This window comes from Microdochium trichocladiopsis (genome assembly GCF_020744255.1).
Source record: "Microdochium trichocladiopsis strain MPI-CAGE-CH-0230 chromosome Unknown B0I36scaffold_1, whole genome shotgun sequence".
NCBI lineage: Eukaryota > Fungi > Ascomycota > Sordariomycetes > Xylariales > Microdochiaceae > Microdochium > Microdochium trichocladiopsis.
In genome coordinates, this window is record NW_025763544.1 from 1482641 (window position 1) to 1508088 (window position 25448).

Consider the following 25448-nt stretch of genomic DNA (forward strand, 5'->3'; position numbering starts at 1 on the left):
CGGCACCTCTGGCCTGGCTCACCGACAAGAGAGCACTCCCAAACTATCCGCACTCTGCCTAGATCTACAACAATGCATTTCGGCCTTCCAGCCGACCGTCTCACCAAGTCTAGCGCGCGATCCTTCTCGCTTTCAAGCCATCATTGACATCCAAACGGGCATTGAAATGAATCACGACCTGCTGAAGCAAAGGGTAGCGACAGTCTTTGCTTTGGAGATCGAAAGCCTTCACAACCTGTTAGTACACGGCAGGGCTCCTCAAGAATCTCCTTTTTCCGTTCTGCTAATCTTCGTCTGTGCAGCATGTCGAGAAGCATGACGCTCAGCACGACTTCAGATGATGCATACGATCCAATGGAGCTGAACTCGCCACCTCACCAATTGCTTCAACGTCACACGAGTGAAAGCCAAATGAGCGAAATTCCTGATCTGCCTTCTCCATCACAGCCGGCACAGAACTCGTCGGCCCTTCTCGACACCCTGCAGCCACCTTTGCCACATTTCAGCGAGCTTCCCGTCAACTTTTCCGAAAATCCTTACGAACCGAAAGAATACTCCCCAGATCCCCTGAGACACGACCGCCTATCGATGCCGGGTCCAATAATGCAGCTGATTCGGAGCCGAAGTAACCAAAGTCTGCATCGCCAAACGACGCAAAGGTGAAGACTACCGTCAACATTGACAGAGGAGTTCGGAACTAATAAAAGCACGCGGTTCGCCTTTTTGAGCTACTGCTCGTGTTCGGCCTTGCTGACCCAGGGGCTATACGTCATCATTGAACACAACATTTCTTCACAGTCACGAGATCCGACCCGCTCTTCCACAGCGCAGTGCATTTGATATGATTCTGCCTGCCAATAGTTATGTCGCCCGACTATTGTACTTTTCCTCTCGAGTCGACAGACCAAATCTCTTCAATGATTCCCTGGCGATGCGCGTAATAGACGTCATGCAGATTGATGGTCGGGTCAATATGGCTTGGCACCATCTCGACCCGGTCGCCCACATTCAGAGCCGGAGCATCCGAGTCCTCCTCCCAAGTCAACGAGCCGTGCTCGTCACCCAGGTTGGCATGCTTGTACCTGGTGTCCTTGCACTCAGCCAAGCCGCTGTCTGTCGTGAGCGACTTCAACCCGGTGTCGATGGTGACCTGGTTGGACGCCTGTTTGCTGACGACTGTAGAGAGGAGAGTAAGGCTGTTGGAGTAGAATGTGCCGACGGCATTGCGGTAGTCTGTGTCCATGAAAATGAACGACCCGGGCTGCAGCTCGGTGACTCCCGGAACTGAAGCACAGAACTCTGCCGTGCCCGTGCCGCCCGTCGTCACGACATCAATCTGAAACCCGGCCTCGCGTAGTTGGTCGGCGGTCGAGGTCAGAATCCGCATCGACTCGAGGCACTGCTGCTTGCGGTCTTCCTTGTCGTGCAGGTGCTGCAGGTGTCCCTCGTAGCCTTGCACTCCAATCAACCGCAGATGCGGCAGCGTCGCGATATGCCTCGCCAGATCGAGCGCCGGCTGCCCGGGATCAACACCGGTCCGGTGCAGCCCGACATCAAGATCGATCAGCGTGGTGATCGGCTCCTTGATGTCCGCCCCTTCCTTTTCTAGGGCCTCGTTGATCGCTGACGCCCCAGCCTCGCTGTCCACCACGATCCTAATCGTCCTGTGCTTCCGGAACAGCTCGACGAGCCTGCGCACCTTGACGGGGCCGACAATCTCGCAGGTGATCAGGATCCCGTGATCCCCGCCGTCGAACCCCGCGGCGGTGATGGCCTCGGCCTCGGAGACCTTGGCGACGCAGCAGCCCTTTGCGCCGGCTGCGACGAGCTTGTGCGCCAGGGCGGCGGACTTGGTGGTCTTCAAGTGGGGGCGGATGTTGCGGCCCGTGGGGAGGAGCGTGGAGAAGAGCTTCTGGATGTTGGACTCCATGAGGTCGAGGTCGACTATCATGGACGGCGTGTCCAGGGTGTCGAGGCCGGAGCCGATGGTTGGAGAGTACGGCATCTTGGCGGCCTTGTTGTGTCCGGGTGTTTGTGCTTGTGGGAACTTCAAAGCTGGGTTGACATGCAGAGATCAGCTCATGCGGCTTCTGAAGGTGTCTCAAAGAATGGCTGAAATGTCAAGAACAAGCCGCCTCGAGAGAGTGTCGCGACGACAGACTGGGTAGAACTGACTGTGCCGTCCCGGTGTAACGTGTTATTGACCAGCGGCGGGAGCGGGTTTACTTAAAGCGCCGGGGACCAGCACTGTCATGGGCGGGGCTTTTCCCACGGATCGACGGCAGGAACGGCGCCGTTGGGGAGAGGTGCGGGGGCTCCTCCGGTCCCGGCGGCTGTCCGTGGTCCTGGGACAGGGGCCGGGGATTGCCGACACAGATAAGAGCTTCTTAATGGTCACGGGTGAGAATAAACTTATTCATTCGAATCATGACTACATTGCGCCGATTACTCTGGAAAGGAAAGGACCCAATGCCAACTAACTAGTGCAGTCTCGTTGAATGCGTGCATCCCGTCCAGTCAAGCGTACAGATGTGCGACCAGTCGGTGCACCACCACCAGTATTTTTCACAACTTCACCCAAACGCAAACGCACTTCACTAGTCACAAATTCAAACAGGAATGACACGCCAGAAGAAGCCATCCAACGTAAGAAAATGACCACATGACACCCAAGCACGAGCTGCGTGCTGCGGGCTTAGTGCCCACCGGCCAGCACGTTCTTGAGGTCCTGCCTGCCGTGTACTTCTTCCACCAGGTCAATGAAGTCCTGGTGCCCCTCGGCCGCAAGGTTTTTGAACTGGCCCAGGTTGCCCTTGAGCCATTCGACGTCTCCTCCGGCCTGTTGGGAGAAGTGATTGTCAATAAGGAGGTGATGCCCCGGACGACAGGGGCCAGACGCAGCTCAGGAAAGCGAGCGCTTCATGATAATGAAAAGCATGGCAAATGATGTATCTCATCTTGGGAATGTCAGAGATGGACGTACACTTGGTATCGTGAAGCCAGCCTCGACGCCAGCCACAATTTCCCCCTGGATGAAAACGGCTCTGAGCTCCCTCTCGTCGCCGCGGGGGATTTTGGTGCTGGCGCCGTTGGCGCCGTTGGCTCCTTTGAGATTTTGACTGGCACCACCGAGAACTTTGTCCCATGCAGCATGGACTTCCTGGGCGAGTTCGTTGAAGCTGTCATTCGTCCTGCCGCCACCGGTGCGGACTAGGGCGTTGATGCGGTTCGTCGCGTGCTAGGGCGTGGCATGTCAACATTTTCACATGACAATCGGCTCGCGCAGGAGCTCTCTATTGCAGAATCCAGATTGCCTTCAGGCAACGTTTTCTCATTTAATAACGGACTGCGCAAAATGCACATTTCCGTTTTGACTTGCGGGCTTTGTCCCCACACATGTAATGGACAGGACTTCAACTTACTCGCTTGCCGCCCACATAATAGCTCTCGTTCTGCACATCGATGAACCTGACGTTGACGAAAAGACTTGGCGTGGTGAATCGGCTGGTGTGGACTTTTGTGATTGCTTGGGCCAGCTCGTCTTTCTCGGTGTCGCTCAGAGGCGTGACATGGGAGATCTCGTACAGAGGCATGTTTGCGTTGCCGTGAATGAAGTTTGATGTGTGGAGTAATTCTTGTGTCCTTTTGAGCCCCAGATAGGCATTAAAGTCGTATTTCTACGGAGAGGAGAACTGAGGTCTGATTTCTCAGACGTGCTGGTGGGCAAGACACGCTTATGTATGAGGATGTTCGGAACCCCGCATCGAGGAGGTGACGAAATGTTGGAGATCTTGTTTGTCAGCACTGTCCCTTCAGAATCATAAACCCTTTCGTGCTAACTTGGCGCGTAATCTTATTTACGCATCCAATGCAGCGTTCCCGTGAGATCAAGTCCGTCCGACCAGGCCGAGGTTGCGGAAGGTATGATTGGCCTGACAGCTTGGGAGAGCGATCAAGATTGGAGGCAGAACAAACCTTTGATGCTGTCTGACCTGATATTCGTTGATGCGTACGCGTATCAGACGATGTACGCGCGGAACAAGCTCAGGAGAGCCAGCTTCCTACAACCTCACCAAGACGTACCGCCGCCAGACATGGCACAACACTGGGCATGATCCAGATGGCCCAAGTTCATCGGCGGGTCTGTGTTCCAGGCAGGACGCACATGCTGACCCTTTAGTGCTGGGAGGCAACCGTGGGAGCCATGAATCCTCACATGTATGAGGAGGCGAGGCTTGAAGGGCAGGGCGTTGCGAAGGCTGCCTTGCCGGCGCGTGGGAGGGCGAGATCACGGTGTTTGTGGGTGTTGGCCGTGTTAGAGACCTGCATCCAGCCACAGCCTCCTCTGTTGGTTGGCCTCCTGCACCAACAATGATACCCCATGGATTCTGCCTAACGACGAACTGACCTGCACACGGTATCGCTGTGGTGGTCTGCGTCCTTGCCAGCCTTCCATCTTTTAAATATACCAGTCGACATACCGCTTGCACTTTCTCGCTCTTACCACACCACATTACCCGACCTCCAGCCAGCAAACGCTCAACCTCCTCCTCCTCGTCAGCTCTCATCCATCGAACAAACGGCCTCGCCCGAGCTTGAAATGGCAGGGCCTGGCCGTCGTCGAGACGCGCCTGCCGGCCAAAAACAAGGCGTCTGCTACCACTTCCGCAGCGGGAAGTGCAGCTACGGTGCGAGGTGCAAGTATTCTCACGAAACCCTCACCAACGGATCACCAGAGGGGTCGGGGGCAGTTCGATCCCGTGCACCTCCCAAGGATCCTGCCTACAGGCAGGCTCAGGACGATTTGCACCGTTTCAAGCAGCTTCTCCAGCAATCCCCCTCTACCCACGGCCGCCTCGCCTCAGACATTGGCCCAGACTTCTTCCAGACAGCTCGCAAAATTCTCGATGGAGATCTTGGTGCAGCTCAGGAGATTGTCAAGCTCCTCGCCCAAGACGATGGCCTTGCCTTCGTCAGATATCTCGCCAAGAATATCATCCCAAATTCTCGAGCACACGGCACGCATCTGCAACTATGGCAGACGCAGCTGAAGCCCTTCTTCGAGACCGTCACTCACGAGCGGATTGTCGAGTCGGCCGTGCTGGAACAACAGCTGGCTACCATCTACAACTTCATGATGGGCGTCAATGGCGACCGTGCCCGCCTGCTGCTGGGCTTTGCCACCGACTTGCTTTCCCAAGTCTCAGCAGAGCAACAGATCGAGATCACAAAACTGTCGCTGGCAGTGGTATACAGAATGATCGACTGCAACACCAATAACATCGTTGCCGGAGTCTTTGACCCAGTCGTGAAAGTCCTCGCGGCAACGATCCACACCCTAATAGACATCTCGCAACACGACAGGCTCCAGATGGGCCATCATCTCGAGTATCTCAATCGCCGCCTCGAGATAGGCGCGGCACTGCCTTTCACAGCATCCCAGAAGCAAGCCACTACGCAGCAGGCTACTTTTCAGCTGGACCAAGATCTCCCTGGTCAACTGTCGAAAGATGGTCCACGTCATGACAACGATCATGCCGACATTGGCGATATCAACATTCTTCCGACCTATGACGAGATCATGTCTGTTCGCCCTGAGTATCTGCCTACCAATGACACTTCCTTGTTCCATAAGCCTGGCATCATGGGCCGAATCGACCGAGAGTTTCGACTTCTCCGCGAGGACACTGTGGGACAGCTCCGCGATGCTGTAAGAAGGCAGATCGATGCTATGAAAACGCCACAGCATCAACGCCGTCAGGCTCAGAGAGACAACACATTACGCACATATGTTTATGATGGCGCGCAAGTGATGAGCCTGCAAATCGAGCGGCCTCATGGGCTTTCGATTGACGTGCGCTTCAAACAACCAGCTCCAGGCGCTGAGCGGAAGCATCGTCAAGAATGGTGGGAAAATTCAAGACGGCTACAACCAGGCGGTCTAGTCTGTGTCACATCCAGCAGAAACACGGCATTCTTCGCAGTGGTTTCTGAGCAGCCCAACAAACCCGCAACCCAGCAAGGTCAAACGGCCAGCGGCCAGCGCGAAGAAGACAAGCCAACACTGTTTGGTGAAAGAGATCATGCATTCGTTAGCCTCAATCTCGCCGAAGAGAGTCGCGATGCTGTATATCAGCTGTTGAGGTGGTCTTCGCGCCCCGAAGCGATCACGAACCGAGCCGACTGGTTTCTGGTCGAGTTCCCAGGCGTCTTGCTGCCATCTTTCCGATACACGCTCGAGGCTTTGCAGTTGCTCTCAGCCAAGCCGAATCTGCCCTTTGCGGAGCTGCTGGCCCCTGCCAAGCCAGGATCGCAACCTGACACCACTACAGGCCTCACTACAGTCCAGCCCCCGAGGTACGCAACGAAGCCAGGTTTCGTCTTTGACTTAGCCTGCCTGTCCCAGGATTTCACCCCTCTGCAGACTTCTTTACAGAATCCTCTGGACCCCGCGAAGCTATCTGAGCATTCTGCGCTCGACCCAACGCAAGCATCTGCTCTTCTGTCAGCTCTCAGCAGGAGCTTGGCATTGATACAAGGCCCCCCAGGTACGGGCAAAAGCTATACTGGAGAAAAGATTATCAAAGTCCTGCTGGCCAATAAGGGGGCAGCTAAGCTTGGGCCAATATTGTGTGTGTGCTACACCAACCATGCACTTGATCAATTGCTGGAGCATCTGTTGGACAGCGGCGTTGAGCGTATCATTCGCATCGGCTCAAGGTCCAAATCAGAGCGACTTGAACAGCTCAACCTGAGGGTCGTTGTACAAATACAGAACCGCACTAAAGCTGAGAAAAGCGCTCTCTACAATTTCCACAGTGATCTCGACTCACAGGCTGAGTTTCTCAATCAGACTCTGGCACAGCTCGCCGCCCTCGACCGCAATTCAGCTTTGGAGGAATATCTCGCCGTCCACCATGTGGAACACCATTCGCACCTGTTTGGTAAGATCATTGACGAGGAGGGATTCCAAAAGGTTGTCAATGACCCAACGCAACGCTTCAAGCGTTGGATCCGGGGTGGGCATCCAGCCTCAGATATGCTTCGCTCTCCAAGTCAGTTAGAGTCAGCTCCATTGGAAACCATGTCAGCCGGCGAAAGACAGCGCCTCTATCAACACTGGAACCGCCAGATGCGCGCGCCTCTGGTTACACAAATCCAAAAGTCGTATGCAAAGTTCTTGAGCACTTCCCAAGAGCGGAGCAAGACCATGAAGGACGTGGACCTGCGTTGCCTCAACAAAGCAGACGTTGTTGGCATCACGACGACAGGTCTTGCCCGAAACATTTCCTTGTTGCAACGCCTTCATTCGAAAGTACTGATGTGCGAGGAAGCTGGCGAAGTGCTTGAAGCGCACACCATCACTGCCCTGCTACCGACCGTGGAACATGCGATTCTCATCGGCGATCACCTGCAACTACCTCCTCAGACTCAGAACTATGAGCTGCAAAGCACGCACCCACGCGGTGCTCGATATTCTTTGGATGTGTCGTTATTCGAGCGGCTCATCAAACCTCCGTTCCATGACGATCCCCGCTTGCCTTTCTGCACTTTAGAGACACAGAGAAGAATGCACCCATCAGTCTCACAACTTATCCGCTCGACGTTGTATCCAAGACTTGTTGACGGTGGAGCTGTCACCGAGTACCCAGAAGTGGTCGGTATGCGAAAGCGTCTGTTCTGGTTTGACCACTGCCAGCCAGAAGACCAAGCTAGGGACAGCGCAGTACTTGCAACCTCACGCACAAATCAATTCGAGATTGAGATGACGATCAGGCTTGTCCAACACCTTGTCCGGCAGGGCGAATATGGTCCAGAGGACATCGCTGTCATAACGCCATACCTCGGTCAGCTGCAGCGACTCCGGAAGCAAATGTCGAAAATCTTCGAAATCGCTGTCGGCGATCGTGATTTGGAGGAGCTGACGGCCATGGATGCAGATCATTCAGAGAATGGTACTGTTGTCAAGCGCTCGGCTCTTCCAGCACCGGTCAGCAAAACGACAGTCCTCAAAAGCATCCGTCTGGCAACCGTCGACAATTTTCAGGGCGAAGAGGCCAAGATTGTTGTCATATCACTTGTTCGCAGCAATGCTGAAAACAGATGCGGTTTCCTCAAGACCTCAAATCGCATCAACGTCCTGCTGTCAAGAGCCAAACATGGCATGTATGTCATCGGGAACTCATCCACCTATGGCGGTGTACAGATGTGGTCAGAAGTTCTTGACATCTTGCGAGGAGGCGGCAATTTCGGGCAAAGCCTCGATCTTTGTTGCCCGCGCCACCCAGAGACTCCTATTGTTGTTTCAGAGCCTGATCATTTCCTCCAATTCGCGCCTGAGGGTGGATGTCTGATACCTTGCGACCGCCGCCTCGCTTGTGGCCACGCATGTATCGCGCGTTGCCATGCTCAAGTGCTACACGATGCTGTCAAGTGCTTGGAGCCTTGCCCGCGACCCAGGAAGGACTGTACCCACGCTTGTCCTCTGGTGTGTGGTAACCAATGTCCAGCCAAGTGCTCAGTCAGACTGATAGGCACAACTCTCACGCTTCCGTGCGGCCACAACTTCAGCTCGCCACTATGCTGGCAGATTCGCGAGGTTGAGTCGATTCGATGTAACGAGCCCGTCAGACACACCATCTCTGGATGCGAACACGAGATAGTCGAGCCTTGTCACGTCAATGTTCTATCGCCAAAGTTTCAGTGTCCCAAGAGTTGCGGTGGTCTTCTGGCTTGCGGGCATAGCTGCAAGAAGCCGTGTTCTCAGTGCAGAACACGCGCAGAAGGTGTGGCATCTGACGCCAACCACGGAGAATGCCTACAACGATGCGGTCGAGACTTTACAACTTGTCGACATAGATGCTCTGTCAGATGCCATGGCGACCTGCCCTGTCCGCCGTGCGAATCGCCATGCGACGTCAAATGCAGTCACTCCCGATGCGACAAGAAATGCCATGAGCCATGTGCTCCTTGTGCGGAGCAAAGGTGTGCATCTCATTGCCCACACGTGAGTTGCTCTATGCCGTAAGTCCCCGTCCACGCTGCTCAAAATACCTGGCAAGCAATGTTGAAACTGACCATGACTTCACTTCATTTCAGTTGCGCCGCTCCATGCGATTGGGTACCCTGCACGAAACGCTGCACTTCCTTGCTCGAATGTGGTCATCAATGTGAGTTTTTGCTTGCCCTTCTGCCCACTTGCTGATGCTAACATGTTACAGGTCCCTCACTTTGCGGCGAGATCTGTCCAGACTCGAAATTTTGCCAAGAGTGCGGCAACGATGATGTCAAGCAAACCATTGTCGATTTCATCATGGGATTGCGATACGAGGAGATCTCTCTCGATGAAGACCCCTGCATCTTCCCGGATTGTGGACATTTTATCACAAGCAGCAACATGGACGGGGTAATGGATATGGGCGACCACTATCAACTCGATTCTAATGGCATCCCTATTGCTTTGGCTGGACAATCGGTCCCATTCACCATGGATGGGACTAAGGTCAAGGTGTGCCCTCATTGCCGTGGGAGTCTCCGCAACATTGCTCGCTATGGTCGCATCGTACGACGTGCCCTTCTAGACGAGTCCACAAAGAAGTTCATTCTCTGGTCGAACAGCCGATGCACGGAGCTGGGACACGAACTCGTCAACAAACTGGAAGACTTGTCACGTGCTACTGAGCCTTGGAAAGCCGCCCAGAGTCTGCCTCAAGCGCCATCTAACAGACCTTCATTGCCCAAGGATCGCTTGGAGCTATTTTGCAAGATGAACGCGCTGGTCGGTGGCGGTCGTTATACACAGCTGATCCGTCTTTGGCAAGAGATCCAGCGGTTCGCGGATCTTGCATCTATTGGCGAGCAGCCATTCTCCAAGGTTGCCAATTTTGTCCGCTTTGCGTCCCGGTCAAGGGCTCTAGATTTTGACGAATCTGTTCTGCAGGTCAAGAGCATTTTGCAAGCGACATGCTTACAGCTGAAGTGCGAGCTGGCCATACTCCTCGACTTCGTTCGCTTGCGCAAAGATTTGGCTCATCTTCATTCTTGCCGAATTTCGGACGTCTCGAGGCAGTTGCAAGAATGCAGTGGCTTGATCGCCGTTGCTGAAGAACGCGGTTATTCCAGGGAGCTTCTGGAAGGCCACTTGTTCTGCGCCAAGTTCTGCATTGTCCAGAGAGGCATCTTGGCGCAAATGTCAGATCACGATGATGGCCCAGTGGTGCAAGCCACAAGCGTGGAAGAACAAGTGCATGCCATGGGAGACAAAGCTCGAGAGCACATCACTCAGGCTGATGCTCTAGTCAAGAAGCTACCATCCCTGGCAGTCTTCAAATCAGAGGTCGATGCAACTCTCCTCATGCTCAACAATGGCACATTTTACTCTGTTGTCAGCAAGGACGAGTTGCGTGCAGTCTATGCCGCCATGGCAACTGAATTTCGTGGCACCGGGCACTGGTATAACTGCGTCAACGGCCACCCCTTCACTGTCGGGGAATGCGGCATGCCGATGGAGGAAGCCAGATGCCCAGAGTGCGGCCAAGGTGTTGGCGGCAGGAACCACGTCCCGACCGCAGGCGTGGCAGCGGCCGCGCAGATGGATGAGCTCGCACGCGATCTTGGTGGAGTCGCCTTGTGATGGAATGGCTGATGTCAGAGAATACTCTTCTTCTCGCAATTGTCAATGTATGGCACTAGCTTGCTGAGTTTGGTTGTGGGGTCACCAGATACTTCGCGTACTGGTGCCGGCAGTTTCTGACGGTGTGTGGAGTGAGAGTGGCAAGGTATGAAGGCCATTGTCCATTGTGGAGAGGTCTCAAGTCCGCGAGATCAAGATTCGGCCTCCTCCCACTGTTGCGCCTGTCGACCTCAACATGCTCAAGTTTCTGGGGGGATGCTTACAGCATCCACTGGATGATGAGGAAGTTCGCCTCCAAATTTGTGTCAGGCCATCCATGAGACGGCATCGAGACTGAACGCGGAATTGTTGGCGAAGGGGTGTTCTTCGCATCTATGTCGGATTTTCTTTGTTCTCTTGTAGTTTCACTTGCTTCTCGTTGATTCCACCTCTCTTGTAGCATCCTTCTCAATAGACCTCCTCGGATGAAGTTAGAGAAATAAAAACCACCTCCAGAAATTTCATGGGCACTCGCACCACCGCTTGTCTCCCCAACTGCGTCACGGCGTGAACGTCACTCTATTTCTGGTTGCAGCTCCAAGATCGAGTGATATGCAACGGGCGATATTGCAACATGACTGAGGCGACATCGAGGAGGCTCCGATATTCCTGCCCGCAAAGACCAAATGCCGTTCCATAACAGCGTCATCTTGATTAGGGTATCATAAATAGAAGATGTAATCCTTCAGTGATACTGAGTCATTCTGCTCCTGTCACTGTCCGAGCAGGCGCTGACGATGTTTATTTCGGAAGATTGAGCTCTCCTTACTCAATGCCTGTGGTCGTGCTTGTGGCTATCTGAATGCCTGTGGTGACGACGCTCGTCTCGGTGATGTCTGTCTCGACTTCTTGTCCTGTCGCTTTCACGATGAGTCCGCGAATGGTGAGCTTTGTCGCGCGAGTGGTCAGGCTTGTCCAACGAGAACCCGTCGAGCGAGTCTGCGCTGCCACCACGGTGCCTCCGACTTCGTTTTTCCCTCCTCCTTCTCTCTTCCTTGCGCAGCGCCCTTAGCTCAAGTTCCCTCTCCTCGTTAGCTTTCTGTCTCTCCTTCTCCACTTCCCGTACCTTGGCGGCTCCGCGCTTCATCATTGCCAAGGGATCGCTCGCGTCGATGCGCATCTCGTCACGGGCCTTTCTGCCGGGGTCTTCCCTCCCAAATGCATCTCTCCGCGGAGTCTCGGAGCTCGTGGCTTCTTCCAGCAGCGATCCATGCCCGGCGTACCACGGGCCTTTGCCGCCGGTGAGCTGGCCAGCAGCGTCCCGCCCAGCGGCATTGGAGAATCTCATTGTGTACTGATCCTCAACCTCGCGCTGCTTGTTGGCCTTTTCGCGCTCTGCGTCCGGATTCTTGTGCTTGTTGTTGCTGCTGTCGCGAAGCCGCTTGTCGTTCTCTTTCATTGCACGGTCCCGCTCCTCGGGAAACAGGTCGATGTGTCCTGAATGGTCCACGATGGGCGCGTCATTCCTGGGACGATGTTCATGGGGGCCATGCCGTGACCTGGTCTCTTCATTCCCGTCACCACCTTTATCGGCATCATCATCGCCACGGCGAGCGCCTACCCGGTCTCGAGCAATGCGCATCTCAAAGTCGGTGTCATCTCCCCCCCAGCGCTTGCGTTTCCGCCGGCCGCCGCGATCATCTCCAGGGTTCGGCCTCTCGTACTTCACACGGGAGCCATCGCCGTCATGCTGCTGATCACCACCATGAGAAGGAGGCCGCCTCCTGGAGGAGGAGGAACTGTCTGCCAGGCCTTCCGAAGCCGCCGGCAGCAGCAACGGCGGAGGCTCTTCCCCGCGCAAGATGGCGAGCCGGCGCGCGGCATCGTTCTCCTGCTGGCGCTGCTCCTCTGCCTCTTCCCGCGCGGCGGCCTCGGCCTCGTCCCGCCGCACGCGGTCGATGTTGGCCTGGTTGTAGACGTTCCATGACTTCTTGCCTAGCAAGTGGCTAACATTCCGAATCGGGGGTGCATTAGTTTTGGGTGATTGGCTTAAAGGGTGTAGAGGATAGTCTGGCTGCAGCAAGATGAGAATCACTTACAGAGGCATTTTAGCAGCTAGTCATACATGAATTTCCGCAACACTGATGAGGTCTGGATGTTGTATGCTGATGAAATGTAAGATGGAAGTCGTGGGCCCAGCCTGGCGCAGGCATGCCACCACACCGTGTCGTGACCAATATGCACAGTTGCCGCACTGTGGTTGCCAGAGGACCAGCCAGACATACTTGGACAGCAAGTGAGCTCGTGGACTGGTCTTTCTCTTTGATATTCAATTCTGGCTTGCAAGCTGCATCGTTGATAGACTCGTCATGTCCTATCATTAATCACAAGCGCCAGAATATTGCAGACTGAATGTCCGGGTGATCATCATCAGGCCAACTCTGCAGACATTGAATCGGCGGAGCATGAGAAGATGCCGCTCGCTTCGCCTGAGAGGAGAGATTCATTGTCTGGGGACTTCTATTAGGGCCGAAAAGCTGTCGAAACCCCTACGTCTCCTTCCAGGGCAGGCTGATCAGAACCTCCTCCATGCCCTCCTCCACGAGGCCCGCCACCCGCGGAGCACTTTCCTTTAACCCCTTGAAGGCAGTCATGATCTCGTCTACCGTGGCCTTGGACAGTCCCTCCTTGCGATCGGTGTAGATGTCGAGGCCTTCCTTTGTGAACAGCGTCGCCGCAAACCAGGTGACGGCCCAGCGCTCGACCTCGCCCTCGGCGCCGCCCTCGCGCGGGCGCTCGCCCCAGCCCAGGACCTCCCAGTGCGACGAGGCAATCATGAGCCAGCCCTTGCCGCGCCAGTCCCAGGCGGCGACGTGGTTTGGGTCCATGGTGTCGATGCCGGCGACGCTCTTGAGCCCCCCGCTGCCGCCCTTCTTCTCGTACTCGACGAGGTCGTCGATCTTTGTGACGGGGGCCTCGCTCTGGATGGGCTTGTAGGTGATGCGGACGTTCTGAGCGTCGCGCCACATGGAGAGCGTCGAGTGGGTGACGGACCAGGTGCGCATCAGCCAGTCCAGGGGCGGCGATGTGAAGCTGGCCGGCGGCTCGGAGACATACTGGGAAGGAGCACGCAGCGAGATGGTGGTGGGCGGCACTGCCGACGAGGGAGTCTCTGTAGCCATGGTGCCGCTGATCTTTCTGCAAGGCAGGTTTCCGGGGAACTCTAGATGTTGCGATCAAAAGCGCGCGGAAAGAGGTGAAGGCAGGTGTTGTTATTATTATCGAGGTGTGCTGTTGTTGTTCGTTGCGACGACGATGACCGGGGGAAATGACGAAACCCAATGATCGACGCCCGGAACGACCCCTGCCCGGGGAGCTATAATAGCCCGAGACATGTCAAAGTCATAGCTGCATCAGTCAATCGAGCCATCATTGGCAGCTCTGCGGTGACCTGCGCAGTGGGTTGCAGAATGGCTTGCTTGACTCGTCCTGGCCTGAGCAGGGTCACTCAGTCTCCAAGCTCCGTTTAGCAGCCCTCCCTCCTCGTGGCATGCGCGAGTCTTTGGCGGACGCGATGGCAGGAGCCTGGTCGTTTGTAGGCCTGGCCCGACTTTCTCTGGCTTGGGTCCCCACCTCCACTTTCGCACATGCAGCTGCTCTCCAGCCATTCGACACTTGCCCATGCAAGGTCCAAATTGTTTTAGCCGTCTTTTTCTCCTCTGTACATATTACAGCGCACCTCCCAGCATAAACGTGCCCAAGGCACTCCTTTGCGCCTAATCGCAGCCACTCTTCCGACCAACCGCCTGCCCCGCGTCATCCCTGTTGAACAATCCGCAAACCACCAGGGCCCTCGACCCAGGCCGCCTTGCCAGCGACAACGACAGCACCCCGTGTCCGGCTCTGCCTGCTGCACGTCACCTTCAGCTTCCCTCCAACATCATCAACTCCCCGCATCCTCAGTCCTCGAACCTCTGCCCGACGTTCGGTCGTCGCTTCACGTGGGACCCTCCCCACCTCCCACCTCGGCGCATCATGGACGACTTCGACAACGACGCCATGGCTCAGGCCATGGGCTTTGCCTCATTTGGCGCACAGAAACCCCCCTCCTCGAAACGCCGCAAGTTCAACCCCGCCGCCGATGCCGTCGTCGCGGCCCCAGAACTCAGCATACCTGCCCACAAACCACCGCCGTCGTCGGCTGCCAACGCTGTACCTCTGGGCATCCGACCTCGTGCTACCAATGCGGACGAGATAGACCTCGGCGATGATGACGATGATGAGCACAACGACGAGACATCGGCGCCCACCACCACCACCACCACCACCAACACAACGTCTGAGAACGCGAGCGAGGCTGCAACGGCAGTTAGTGGGACTGGCCTGGACAGCACTGGACACAGCCACAGCACGTGGGCCCGTCGCGGTGGTGGCGGCACTCGGGGTCGCACCGGTCAACCAGCGAAACCCAACTGGTGGGCCGACTACTACGATCCGAGCTCAAACATCAACCCTTGGGAACGCCTCGAGCGGGAGCGTGGACTACAACCGAGGGGTCCATGGATGACCTGGGAGGAGGCCAAGTCGAAGGCGTGAGCTGAGCAAGACGAGCCTTCTACCGAGAGCGGTCAGCTTAGTCCCTAGTTCGACAGCGATGGTCCTCGGATCGAGCTTTACGCTACAACCTGAGGTCCAGCGTGAAGGATCGGGACATCTGCTCTGTGCCTAGACAGTTCTTCTTATGGACGGACACGTTGCTGGCCTGCTCAGACAAGTGCTCTGAGCCCTCACCCACCATGCCTGCGCGGCTCTGTACTAGGCTCGGCATCGACAATGTTCACAGGCTTCTGTCGCCACTGCCGCCTGCTTCCAGCCCAGCCGACACTTTCAGGGCTGTTGGCTTGGTAGCTGTCACTATAGTGGGGACCTACTCACTGCCATCAGCAACTCACACTTGGTACGATCTACCGCAACATGACCATCACGACCAATGGCTCTGCGATAGGCCCGGCCGCCCACCGCGGGCCAAGGTCATACCGTCTGAGACATGCATCCTACGTCCACGGCACAAGGCCGGTCAATCGAAACAGATGTTTATTCCCCGCCTCGCCTTATAGGAACTGCCTACGGAGAGCATACAGAATGTATCAACGAGACCACAGGCTGGCAACACGGGTCGAGGTACCTCATGGTCACCTGGGACCCCGGCCACTACGACTCCCATCACCGATCAGGCAATATCCACCTCCCCCAACAGGCAAAGTGCCATACTCGGCATCGACGACACGCCCTCGACTGTGTCAGCAAGACTGTCTGACGCGTGGCTTGGTCCATGCTGTCCACGACGCGACCCCGAGTGTGGCTCTAGTAGCTATGGCGGCTCAGCTGGCTACCGTCTGCTTGGCCCATCGCCCAGGATAGGGGACTGCCTCTCAAGGGTGCTCCCTCTCGGCATGTCAAATCCAACTATGGTGTGCGTTTAGCCTAGCAGGAAATCAAGAACACCTCAACGCCACCCAATCATAAGTCATAAAGCCGCCGTGAAGACGATATCCCTGTCAACTCCTTTCCACCCTCAACCGCCCGGTCCGTCCTAGCTCCCCTCGACGGGGTAGAATCCGCTGGCCACCAATGCAGGAACCATCGCCCCTCCCCGGCACGTCCCGCCGCACCCACCGCTAGCGAGTTGACGTGCATCGGGCGGCTACCTCGCAGCATCGCAGCCCAACCATGATCAAAATCCTCCGCAGTCGCCCAGGGATGTATCTGCAGTATGGCGAGAAAACCAAGATTCCAGGGATGGAGATTTTTCGTGATGGAGGGGAGTGTGCCTTGCGGCTCCCAGAACTCGATCTTGCTTCTGCAGCAGATCTCGTTCCTGCTTGTCGGGGCTTACATGCGCCTGCATCCGCAACCCTCTTCCTCGAGCACAAGCATGTCTCAGGGGTCAGCCTCTCCACCCCACACTGCCCCCTTAGGCTTGAAAAGCTTAAATAAACGACATTGAGCGAAGATGGCCCAGCGGCTTCCCTGGGTCGAAATATTGTGACGCATGCTGAAATGAAAAAAGATGTTGCTTTTCGAATCATGGCTTCAGTAGCCGCCTCTGCGTTTGGCTGTGCCGTGGGCATGCCAAGCGCAGGGTTGTGGAGAGTCGCTCGCTTAGTATTCGGGAGAAGGATACCGCTCGCGAGCTTTCCGGTACTCCTTGGAGTGCTTCTTCTCGGCTTTCTTCTTGAGAGATCTGCATCTTGTTGTTAGAACATGAATTTCTAAAGCATTTGTGGTCCGTTGCGGCGCAATTCGTTGCGACCATAGCAGAGCTTTTCAATTGATACTTACGTGACTTTCTTGCTCGTCCACTCGAGATCGGCGCGGACCTCCTCTGCGTCCTGAAGACCTTGCTGGAAGCGCGCCCGTGATTTTGCCAGCCGCGCCTGTGCCTTGGCTTGAAGTTCGAGCAGCTCGCGGTGCTTGGCATTCAAAGCTCCGGAACTGTTAAGGTTTGTCAGCGCCAACGGTCGTTGCAAAATGGTTAGAGGGGTGCAAGGGCATCACTTACGCTTGGGCCTGCTTCACCAGGGACCGATCCAACGGCGTAGGGTCAAAGGACTCCGTGAAGCGGTCCTGGATGTACTCGTTGAAGTCGACGCCGCTGGCACTCACGTCTGAGTAGTCGCCATTGACGCTGTTGGCATACGAGTACGAGTCGTTGGTGTTCGTGCCATAGTAGTAGCTACTGCTGCTGCCATTGGTGCTGCTGCCATGGTGATAGCGGTAGTCTCCATACGATGGCACGCCCGAGGTGACTGAGGCGTCACGCTCTTCGTCGGGTGGGGAAGAAGAGTATGTGGAGCCAGACGAATTATAGTTGTAGGACAACTCCTTCGAGGGGATTGGCACGGCCGAGGAGCTGTAGTAGCTGCTGTACGATGCCATGGCTTGCGTGTGGGTGGGCAGGTGTGGGTGGACTGGCGGTGTGCTAGTGTAGGATGATGATTGGACTCCGCAAACTCAACTGACAGGCCAGTGTTGAGGTAAGGCAGGCTAGCTCGAGGCTTTCTGTGTATGGATGGGTATGGGGGGTGCTAGAGGAGTGTGCTAGGCAGGGAGGGTATGTTGAATCTTGAAGACGTCTCAGACCAAGTAGGCTGCTCACGATGGTGTGTTGATGATGTTGAGGAGGAGTCTGAAAGTTGAGATGATGAAGAGAAAAGGAGGAAGAACAAAATCCTCCAGCTCGTCGACAACGAGCCTTTTTATACCCGTGGATCCGACCATCATCATGACCTCCGAGACTAGACAAGCTGGCCCTCCCCATCGCCGGCACGCTTAGCTCGCTCATGGATGGACAAAGTCCATCTGACACGATTCGTCCGGGACGGACTGACCCCGCCCGATGATGGGATCATGGCCGATATCGAGGTAAGACTAGAGCAGGCAAGTGCATAAAGGGGTTGAGCCGGCAGCAAGGGTGCGTCCATTTGCCCAGGCTCGGCGAATGGGAATGGATGAGCTACAAATCTAGATTTGAACTTGACGTGCGACTACGTTCGGGGAGCCTGGGTGATATGCTGGCAGCAGGGTTGTTGGCTGCGAGATTGGGCCAATGCTCCGAGACTGACACCATAATGAGATAGCATGGCGTCCGCGGGCCCAAACGGCTCCGGAAGGCCTGAAATTCGAGTTCCCAGGTCTGTCTAGATTCGAATCGGGTCGATCGGCTCGCTCCAGAGTCAGGCATTGTGTAGCTCGCCCTCTGTGTGGCCATCCGGGCTCGGGACTCGCTTGCTCTACTGATCGGGGTGGATCCTGCACTCTTTTGGGACTTTACAATTAAAAATCCCCTAGGTCCATCTGCAGACTGGAATTGTCCAGCACGGCAACTGTGTCTGCCTTTGACATATGCCGACAGGCTCATGGTCTTGGCCTCTCGACATGCATAAGTGGGATGCAGAAGTGGATTTAACAAGGCCAGGGGGGCATGTCATGGAGGGGCGTGTGGAGAGGAAGTTGCGAGAATGTCTAAATCGATAAATTGAATAAATCAAATCTTGGTTGGAGCAGGTGGGCCTGACGTCGAAGGTCAATTGTCTTCAGAAGCACTTACCGTCATCGTTGGCCGACCACACAGGCACACGAGAGTGCTCTGCGCATCCACAAGTCGGGCGATTCAACGTGATTGCGAAGTGCTGACCATACGCCGTCGAATGCTGCACATTGCTGCCGCCATATGATGTAGTGAACGCGGATATCGATAGGATTTCCGTCCAGGGGATTAGAGTCAGTGTCAATGAAGCAAGGAGTTCGCGCGGTTGTCGCGTGTTGAGGCGGTGGAAGCGATTGAGCGTGGACAAATTCTGCTAGGTTTCTCGGAGACGTCCCGGAGCTCATACAGCCCAATGATAGTGATTCCGGTGCTTAAGGCTGGCCTCATGTCCTGGGCCCGGCCTCTTGAGACCACTCTTGTTTGCAAACGTCTATGTCCTCGAGACAACAATGGCGAGCTTTGTGCTCACACGGCTGCAGTTGTCCACCGTTCGTAAGCACACCCCGCTCGGAGAGCACAGTGAGGTCAGAGGGTTCCAAGCGGTACGGTGGTGATTTCGTGATGAAAAGGATACCTCGCGGCTTGTGAGTGTGGTCGGGCAGAAATGCAGCAGGTAGGCATGGTTGCGGCCGTGATGCGTTGTCCGGCGGGCAGGGGTGATATCCCAGCCAGTCAGCCAATCTCGTGCCAGGCAGTGAGCATGAATTGGTGAATGAGAGTGCGTCAGGACGAACGGCGAAACATGCCCGATGACATCCTGGCGATGGCGACGTTTGTCGAGACCGCGCGGCAGAGGCAGAGCGAGCAGCTTGGCAGATGGCCGGTCGAGAATACCACTCTGGCTCAGTAGCAAAAAGCATGTCGCCATGGCGTAATGGCAGACGAGCTTTCCAGGCCGACGCCCGGCGGACCCGATGGCTGGGGCTAAAGCACGCAGCTAGAACCGGACCGGTCAAGACTGCCCACTAAAGCTGCAAGACATGGCCTCACGGTTGATTTCGAGTCAGCGATCAAGTCTTGGGGGTAGCGTAGCCCGGCCTGCGATGGAGGGGCATCTGCGCGGAGGGGCTGACGAGCGGCCGCGCTGTGGTCGGGAGGTCGAGAGGGTTGAAGTCGGGCAGAGGCTGTCTGGATCCGTCAGGCTGGCTGACCCTGGTCGAGCGACAAGGGCCCTTCACGGGGCAATGGCCGCGAGGGGTGGCCTTCGTACCCAGAGAAGACGAGAAGCAAGGGAGAAAAAGGAAAAGGCGACATTGCAGCAAGCAGGCCTCGCAGAAAAGACTTCTCTGAATTTCGATTGGCTGGAAAGTCGAGCCCCCCGCGGCCTGGTAGGGAGGAGCAGACACCCAGACAGGCAACAGGTCGCTGGGGTTTGGCGTTTGGTGGTGGCAAGGATGGGCAAGAGCGCCCCACGAGGCATCATGTGCTCTCCAGGCTGGACCAGGCCAGGCAGGAACAGCCCCGTCGTGTCTGGAGAGTCAAGTTGACTACTTTCTCTCGCTTCCACGCTCAATTTTTTTCAGCTCGAGACGCGTCATGGACTGTCCGCGGCACAGTTCACCAGTGCAGCCGTGGATGCTCAGCTTCAACATCCTCCCCAAGGTTTGGCTTCCTCGCCGTCAACGTCCGGGAGCCCCGCCGAGGTTTGCGGCTTACACCACCACCGCTGGGGTGCCCAACAATGGCATTGTCATGGCATGCCCTGTGCCCACTTGGCTGCTTGCTTGCTTGCTTGCTCAACCCACGCCAGCTGCGTGCTTGCTTCAGATTTGCAGCATCCTTTCTTGAGCTCACCCCCCCCCCTCCTCCTCATCGCCCCTCCCCATGGCACCCCACAACACCATCTTCTCGAGTTTGCCCGTCCTCCGATGTCACTGGCTACGGGCTCCGCCTCTGCCTCTGGCTCCTCGGCTCAAGCACGTTGCTCGGGGCGTTTCTGCCTAGCCGGGACCTGCTCCAAGTCCGGCTTTGACGTTGTGCACACATGCCGTCCCTGTGCGACTCCGGACGATAATGGACGGCACCTGGGTCCGCCTGGGCAGGCAGACAAGCAGGCAGGCCGGGTTCTTGTGCTACACTGAAGCTGGATGATGGGACGGACGGACAGCTGTGTATCTCAAGGCAATCTCGCGTGCGTCCGAAGCTGGCATTTTCTGCAGCAGGGTATGAACCAAGTGTGGCTCGGTGCATGCAATGATGTGTTGGCCAGGCGGTCCCTGGCAAATCCTGGGGCCTACGTTGCAGCTCCCCTTCTCGGCAGTGAGTCTCTCCTCCGACCGGAGCTCAATGACTGCGTGCTGCGCCGACAAAGGGCCTCATCTTTATGCGGTTTCCCATCCTGCAGTGCTTCGATGCTCTTGTAATAATAGGGGAAGGCTGGCTGGCTGGTTGTCCTAGCTATCGACCCAAATTTCCAATGGGTGAGTTTTCTTTCCGACAGCAGGGAAATACTGGCCAGGTCTAGCCTGAAATCGTGTAATGACGACTCTGCATTAGGTCTCTGCGGCACTTGATCGGGACTGATGATCGAGCCGGCCTTTCCTGATTGCGACAACGACATCTGGAGAGCCACCGCACCTCCGACGTAGCGGGTTGAGTAGTCCCGGTTGGATGGCCAGATAATGGGATGTGTACCTTAAGGTATGCACGCAAAGTCTCTCTCCACACGCCTGTTAGTCAGGCCAGTGCTATACATGCATGAACAGGCCTGACTTTTCGGTCAAAGACATGGATCCTATTTGCCCGAATCGTTAATGGCCACGTCCTCTTACCCCCGCCAGGAGCACATTCACCAGGCTTTTTTGTCAGAATACGCATGTTGCCTTCGTTAAGAAGACCCCGATTCAACCTTGGTATAACAATTTGAACAGAATACCGTTACAGTTGTCGAACAGCATGAACAGCTCGAAAGCCTTCCAATAACGTGCTCGTAAGAATCGAATCCACCGTGCCAATCGTCAAATGCAAGCTGGCAGAGTCTGCCTCGCCACTTCTGCAAGGACGGGCAGAAAGGAACCAGAAGGATCTTCTGCCGCAACCGCAGATAGAGCAGGACCTGGTCCAGCGTGCCATCCATGGTGCGCTGGCCGTACAGCTCAGGGGGGTGTGGGCATTGACTTGCATATTTTATGCAGCATGAACACAGATGGTCATGAATGACCGACGTGAAGAGCCTCGTGGTCGTCAACCTCGTTTGTGGCAAAAACGGCCAATCACGCCGTGATCGTCCCGCAAGTGGCAACAGAGCCTGGGATAAGTTTGCTGGGAGAACTCGATCGTGAGTCCAGAAGTACCCGCGGTGCTGCTGCTTACAGTTTGAACTGTGAAGTGACATTTCTTCAAGCATGAACAGGTCTTTTGACTAAACCTGGAGTCATGCACGAAGGATCCCCAATCCGTCGAAATTTCTGACTGGGCCGAAATCGTGTCAAGAACAGCGGTAGATCTTTCCCCCTCTTTACGTCCAGTCAGGTGCCTTGACTGGCCCGGCTAATTCCAGTAAGCAAACAGCCATGGTAGCCTCCAAGCCAAGGTGTATGCCCTCGGCAACTCAGAAGGACAACTTGGTTTGCCATCTCATATTTCACCTTTCACCTTTCGCCTTTCACCTTTGCCTTCTAGTTGCCGCATCAGTCCAGTGGGCTTGGCAGGGAAACCGAGAAGTCCTCGTCCTGATGATGATCCCAAAGCCAATCCTGTATTCAAATCTGATCAAAGTGCCGTTTGGACTTGTCTCTGTTCTGAGCACTACAGCCGGAGCCAGAGCTCGAGAAACCCAAGTCCACGATGTAGCTCTGCACGCCTAACGAATGTCCACTCCTGCGTTCTCGTGACGGGAAATTGCCAAACGGAAAGATGAGAGCAGGCAGGTCATTGCCCGCCTGTCTGTTTCTGGTGTACCTGATGCTGTGTGCTGTGCGAGGAGGAGGAGTAGTTGTGCATGCCCGATTATCGTTCTTGAAAACACTAGGCTGGACTCCAGTCACTTTCCGTGCGAGTAGACACACACACACACACACACACACACACACACACACATACACACATACAATCTTGACACTGCGACCATGTCCGTACATGGCCAGCTAGAGCCTATGCAGACGCACGCCATCTTGATGCTGCTGCTGCTGCTGAGCGCCAAGCTAAATTCCAGCAGCATCTTGGCCCTGAGACCGGTTCATCCTGAGATATCGCTGCCCTTTCATGTCCTCAGCGGGCGGCGTGCCACCAGCACAACCTCCGGTCCAAAAGTCGCCCGACAAAGTTCCATCGTTGATTTCTCTCTCTAACGTCTTGGTATTGTTCTGGTATCTGTGTATCTTGGTTTATTTTAAACCCCCCCCCCCTTTTCTCTCCCACTTTATTAGTCTGGCCCCCCCGGGTCCTTGACTTCCCCCCCCTCTTGACCAGTATTCCATCCTGACTCTCCAAGGGGAATATATGCTCACATATGCCGCTAACAACGGTTTGCATGCCTCATTTCCCAAATCCCGTAATCATGACCACCTCAATGGAGAAGCAAAGCCAGAACGCATGAGAGCACCTCACATACCAGGAAAATAGAAGAATTCACAGAATGCCTCGCCCCAGTCCAACCCAATCCATTCCTACCATTGCAACTAACCCAATCTGACCAAAAGTTTCCCAATCACCAGCTATGCTCGATAGTGTAACAGAGAGAACGGGCTTGAGAAGAAGAAGAAGTAAAATATTGAAGTTTCTCAAAACAGAGAGAGAAGAAGAGAATAAAAAAAAGAAGCAGAAAAAGTCTAGCCAAAGACCTTTAGGAACCCCCACATGCCAACCCCGCTGAGCACGGGTATCGTCAAGTTGTCGTCCCAACCAAACAGGTCCACGACCTCGCTCGCCGCAGCCACCAGGCCAGACCACACGCTCATTACACCGAGCGCGAGCGGGCCAGTGATGGTGGCCTGCGCGGGGGACAGGTGCAACAGGCTGCTGACGGACTCGGGCAGCGACAGAACACCGCGGAACATGAACGGGTGGGCGTCGTCCCCGGGAAAGGGGCCCGTGACCGGCGCCAGCAGGCCCCAGAACCAGCCCGCGGTGGCGACGCCGACGAGGAAGGCGGCAAACGAGCCGGCGAGGGACTTGCCCTTGCGGAGGCGCGGCGTGTAGCAGCCGTAGAGCCTGCCGAACGTGCTGGCGGCCGTGTCGCACCACGAGAGCAGCATGACGGCGACGACGCCCACGTCCTTGGGGAAGAAGTGCAGGACGGTCCAGGTGCCCAGGAGGTAGAAGATGACGCCGTTGTAGCCGGCGTACTCGGACTCGCGCATGAGTGCGCCGAGGCAGCGCACATAGAGCCGGTTCAGCGAGGCGTAGCGGTGCCGCAGGAAGTCGGTCGTCGCGATCGGGATCAGGCAGCCCATCAGCCAAGGGGTGACGGCCGACGTCTGCGTCCCCGACACGTACAGCCAGTAGACGAGGAAGCCTATCGAGACGTGCAGGACCTTGCGGGGCACCTCGTGCTTGTGGACGAATTTCCGGAAGTGCCGGTGCACGGGGATCAGCCCGAGCGGGCTCGGGCTCCTGCTGAAGTCGCGCCAGCTCCAGGAGGTCGGCTTGTTGGTGGTCGACACGCCGCCTATGCTGCTAGGCGGCGCGAGGTGGCCGTTGGACGTGACGATGGCGCCATTGGCGAGGAGTTCGGCGGGTGTCTCTTCGGGTATGACCGCCTTGTCCTGCTTCTTGGACTTGCCTGACCGCAACGTCGGGGTGGTAGTCGATGTCGACGCCGTGAGACCGTTGCGGGCCGCCCTGGCTCTCTTGGGACTCCTCGACCGCGTGCGGGCTCGGCGCAGTTCGGGGTCCGACTCGGTGTCGGGCGACTCTGGGATCGGCGGCGTTATGCCCGGGGCCGCGCGCCGCCGGGCTGCTGATCTGGTGGTCGGGCCGAAATAAGTGTCCTGCGCGGCGAGCTCGGACGGCGTGGGGCTGGGCGAGATGACGCGCGGGGTGGCCGGCACGTCCGGAGTGCCGGCGCTGGAGGAGCCCCGCGGCATGGTGTCGTGCGGGAAGAGCGGCAGTGCCGGGCAGAGGACGGCGCCGGTAAAGAGGTGTCGCAAGTCGTAGAAGCGCAAGGGCCAGTACTGGTCGTGTAGCAGGGCGTCACGGCGTGACTGGCGGGGGCGGTGGGCGTCGCGGAGGAGGGTGGCGAGAGAGGAGGTCACGGTCGAGGCGAGGGACGCGAGAGAATCCAGCGTGAAGATTGTGGTTGGCGATACAGCAGAGGGACCCTCCGCCGCATTGTCGTCGGAGGCGTCGTCGTTGGGCGAGGGCGCGTAATCGCGGTCTGCGGCGCGGGCGAGGCTGTGCTGACCGTGGGGGGCAGGCACCGCAGGCGTTGCAGAGCTGGTCGAGGCGTGGCGAGACACGGTGGGCGGGCGCTTTTGTGGTTATGATTGCGAGTTGCAGTGTGTGTCGTCGGTGACACGTGCTTGGGGAGGCAGCTTGACTTGTACAAAGAAGGCGGTCACAAGACCGGTTGTCAAGTGGTGGTGCACTCGCAGTGGCGCTATTATGTCTTAGCAGCAGTACCACGTCTGACGTCGCGGGGCACACGACAAGGCGGTGTTGGCGGGCAGCCACTAGCGCTCGAACACTCGGTGCAGTATTCTAGCGGCCTTTGCTAGAAGGGGGGGCTACAACTGCAGAGACTGTAGCCAGGTTGATGGCAAATAATGGGAGTAATGCGACAGAGACATGCATGTGCGGCCAAGTCATGACAGCAAGACTGCCCAAAAAAAAGACAGATAGACTTTC

At 56.4% G+C, this 25448-nt stretch overlaps 10 protein-coding genes across 10 annotated transcripts; 4 read left to right on the forward strand and 6 right to left on the reverse strand.

Annotated features, from left to right (window-relative positions):
• Positions 1 to 874: 874 nt before the first annotated feature.
• Positions 875 to 3593, reverse strand: B0I36DRAFT_343852 (uncharacterized protein; the record flags this gene model as incomplete). Its single annotated transcript, XM_046156201.1, has 4 exons — positions 875 to 2055; positions 2707 to 2839; positions 2984 to 3238; positions 3423 to 3593. 4 exons carry the CDS (start codon positions 3591 to 3593, stop codon positions 875 to 877), a joined length of 1740 nt encoding a protein of 579 aa, XP_046018104.1.
• A 1007-nt stretch (positions 3594 to 4600) lies between these two features.
• On the forward strand, positions 4601 to 10633 carry B0I36DRAFT_234919 (uncharacterized protein; the record flags this gene model as incomplete). Its single annotated transcript, XM_046149356.1, has 3 exons — positions 4601 to 9024; positions 9100 to 9170; positions 9222 to 10633. 3 exons carry the CDS (start codon positions 4601 to 4603, stop codon positions 10631 to 10633), a joined length of 5907 nt encoding a protein of 1968 aa, XP_046018105.1.
• Positions 10634 to 11223: 590 nt separating this feature from the next.
• On the reverse strand, positions 11224 to 12762 carry B0I36DRAFT_4795 (uncharacterized protein). Its single transcript, XM_046162933.1, has 2 exons — positions 12712 to 12762; positions 11224 to 12618 (listed from the first exon to the last, which is right to left on the reverse strand). Exons 1-2 carry the CDS (start codon positions 12717 to 12719, stop codon positions 11442 to 11444), a joined length of 1185 nt encoding a protein of 394 aa, XP_046018106.1. The 5' UTR covers positions 12720 to 12762; the 3' UTR covers positions 11224 to 11441.
• A 14-nt stretch (positions 12763 to 12776) lies between these two features.
• B0I36DRAFT_309822 (uncharacterized protein) lies at positions 12777 to 14135 on the reverse strand. Its single transcript, XM_046152182.1, has one exon. It carries the CDS (start codon positions 13792 to 13794, stop codon positions 13162 to 13164), a length of 633 nt encoding a protein of 210 aa, XP_046018107.1. The 5' UTR covers positions 13795 to 14135; the 3' UTR covers positions 12777 to 13161.
• A 512-nt stretch (positions 14136 to 14647) lies between these two features.
• Positions 14648 to 15208, forward strand: B0I36DRAFT_343856 (uncharacterized protein; the record flags this gene model as incomplete). The annotated part of the gene is made up of 1 exon (XM_046156202.1): positions 14648 to 15208. One exon carries the CDS (start codon positions 14648 to 14650, stop codon positions 15206 to 15208), a length of 561 nt encoding a protein of 186 aa, XP_046018108.1.
• A 174-nt stretch (positions 15209 to 15382) lies between these two features.
• On the forward strand, positions 15383 to 16161 carry B0I36DRAFT_4807 (uncharacterized protein). Its single transcript, XM_046162935.1, has one exon. It carries the CDS (start codon positions 15587 to 15589, stop codon positions 16031 to 16033), a length of 447 nt encoding a protein of 148 aa, XP_046018109.1. The 5' UTR covers positions 15383 to 15586; the 3' UTR covers positions 16034 to 16161.
• B0I36DRAFT_4814 (uncharacterized protein) lies at positions 16162 to 17377 on the reverse strand. Its single transcript, XM_046162937.1, has 3 exons — positions 17175 to 17377; positions 16955 to 17107; positions 16162 to 16856 (listed from the first exon to the last, which is right to left on the reverse strand). The coding sequence occupies exons 2-3, from the start codon at positions 17091 to 17093 to the stop codon at positions 16291 to 16293; spliced, it is 705 nt and encodes a 234-aa protein (XP_046018110.1). The 5' UTR covers positions 17094 to 17107; positions 17175 to 17377; the 3' UTR covers positions 16162 to 16290.
• Positions 17085 to 17898, reverse strand: B0I36DRAFT_309826 (uncharacterized protein). The gene has a single exon (XM_046152183.1). It carries the CDS (start codon positions 17549 to 17551, stop codon positions 17171 to 17173), a length of 381 nt encoding a protein of 126 aa, XP_046018111.1. The 5' UTR covers positions 17552 to 17898; the 3' UTR covers positions 17085 to 17170.
• A 4018-nt stretch (positions 17899 to 21916) lies between these two features.
• B0I36DRAFT_309834 (uncharacterized protein) lies at positions 21917 to 22634 on the forward strand. Its single transcript, XM_046152184.1, has 3 exons — positions 21917 to 21939; positions 22006 to 22101; positions 22166 to 22634. Exon 3 carries the CDS (start codon positions 22175 to 22177, stop codon positions 22466 to 22468), a length of 294 nt encoding a protein of 97 aa, XP_046018112.1. The 5' UTR covers positions 21917 to 21939; positions 22006 to 22101; positions 22166 to 22174; the 3' UTR covers positions 22469 to 22634.
• A 797-nt stretch (positions 22635 to 23431) lies between these two features.
• On the reverse strand, positions 23432 to 24688 carry B0I36DRAFT_233870 (uncharacterized protein; the record flags this gene model as incomplete). The annotated part of the gene is made up of 1 exon (XM_046149258.1): positions 23432 to 24688. The coding sequence occupies one exon, from the start codon at positions 24686 to 24688 to the stop codon at positions 23432 to 23434; it is 1257 nt and encodes a 418-aa protein (XP_046018113.1).
• Positions 24689 to 25448: the final 760 nt, after the last annotated feature.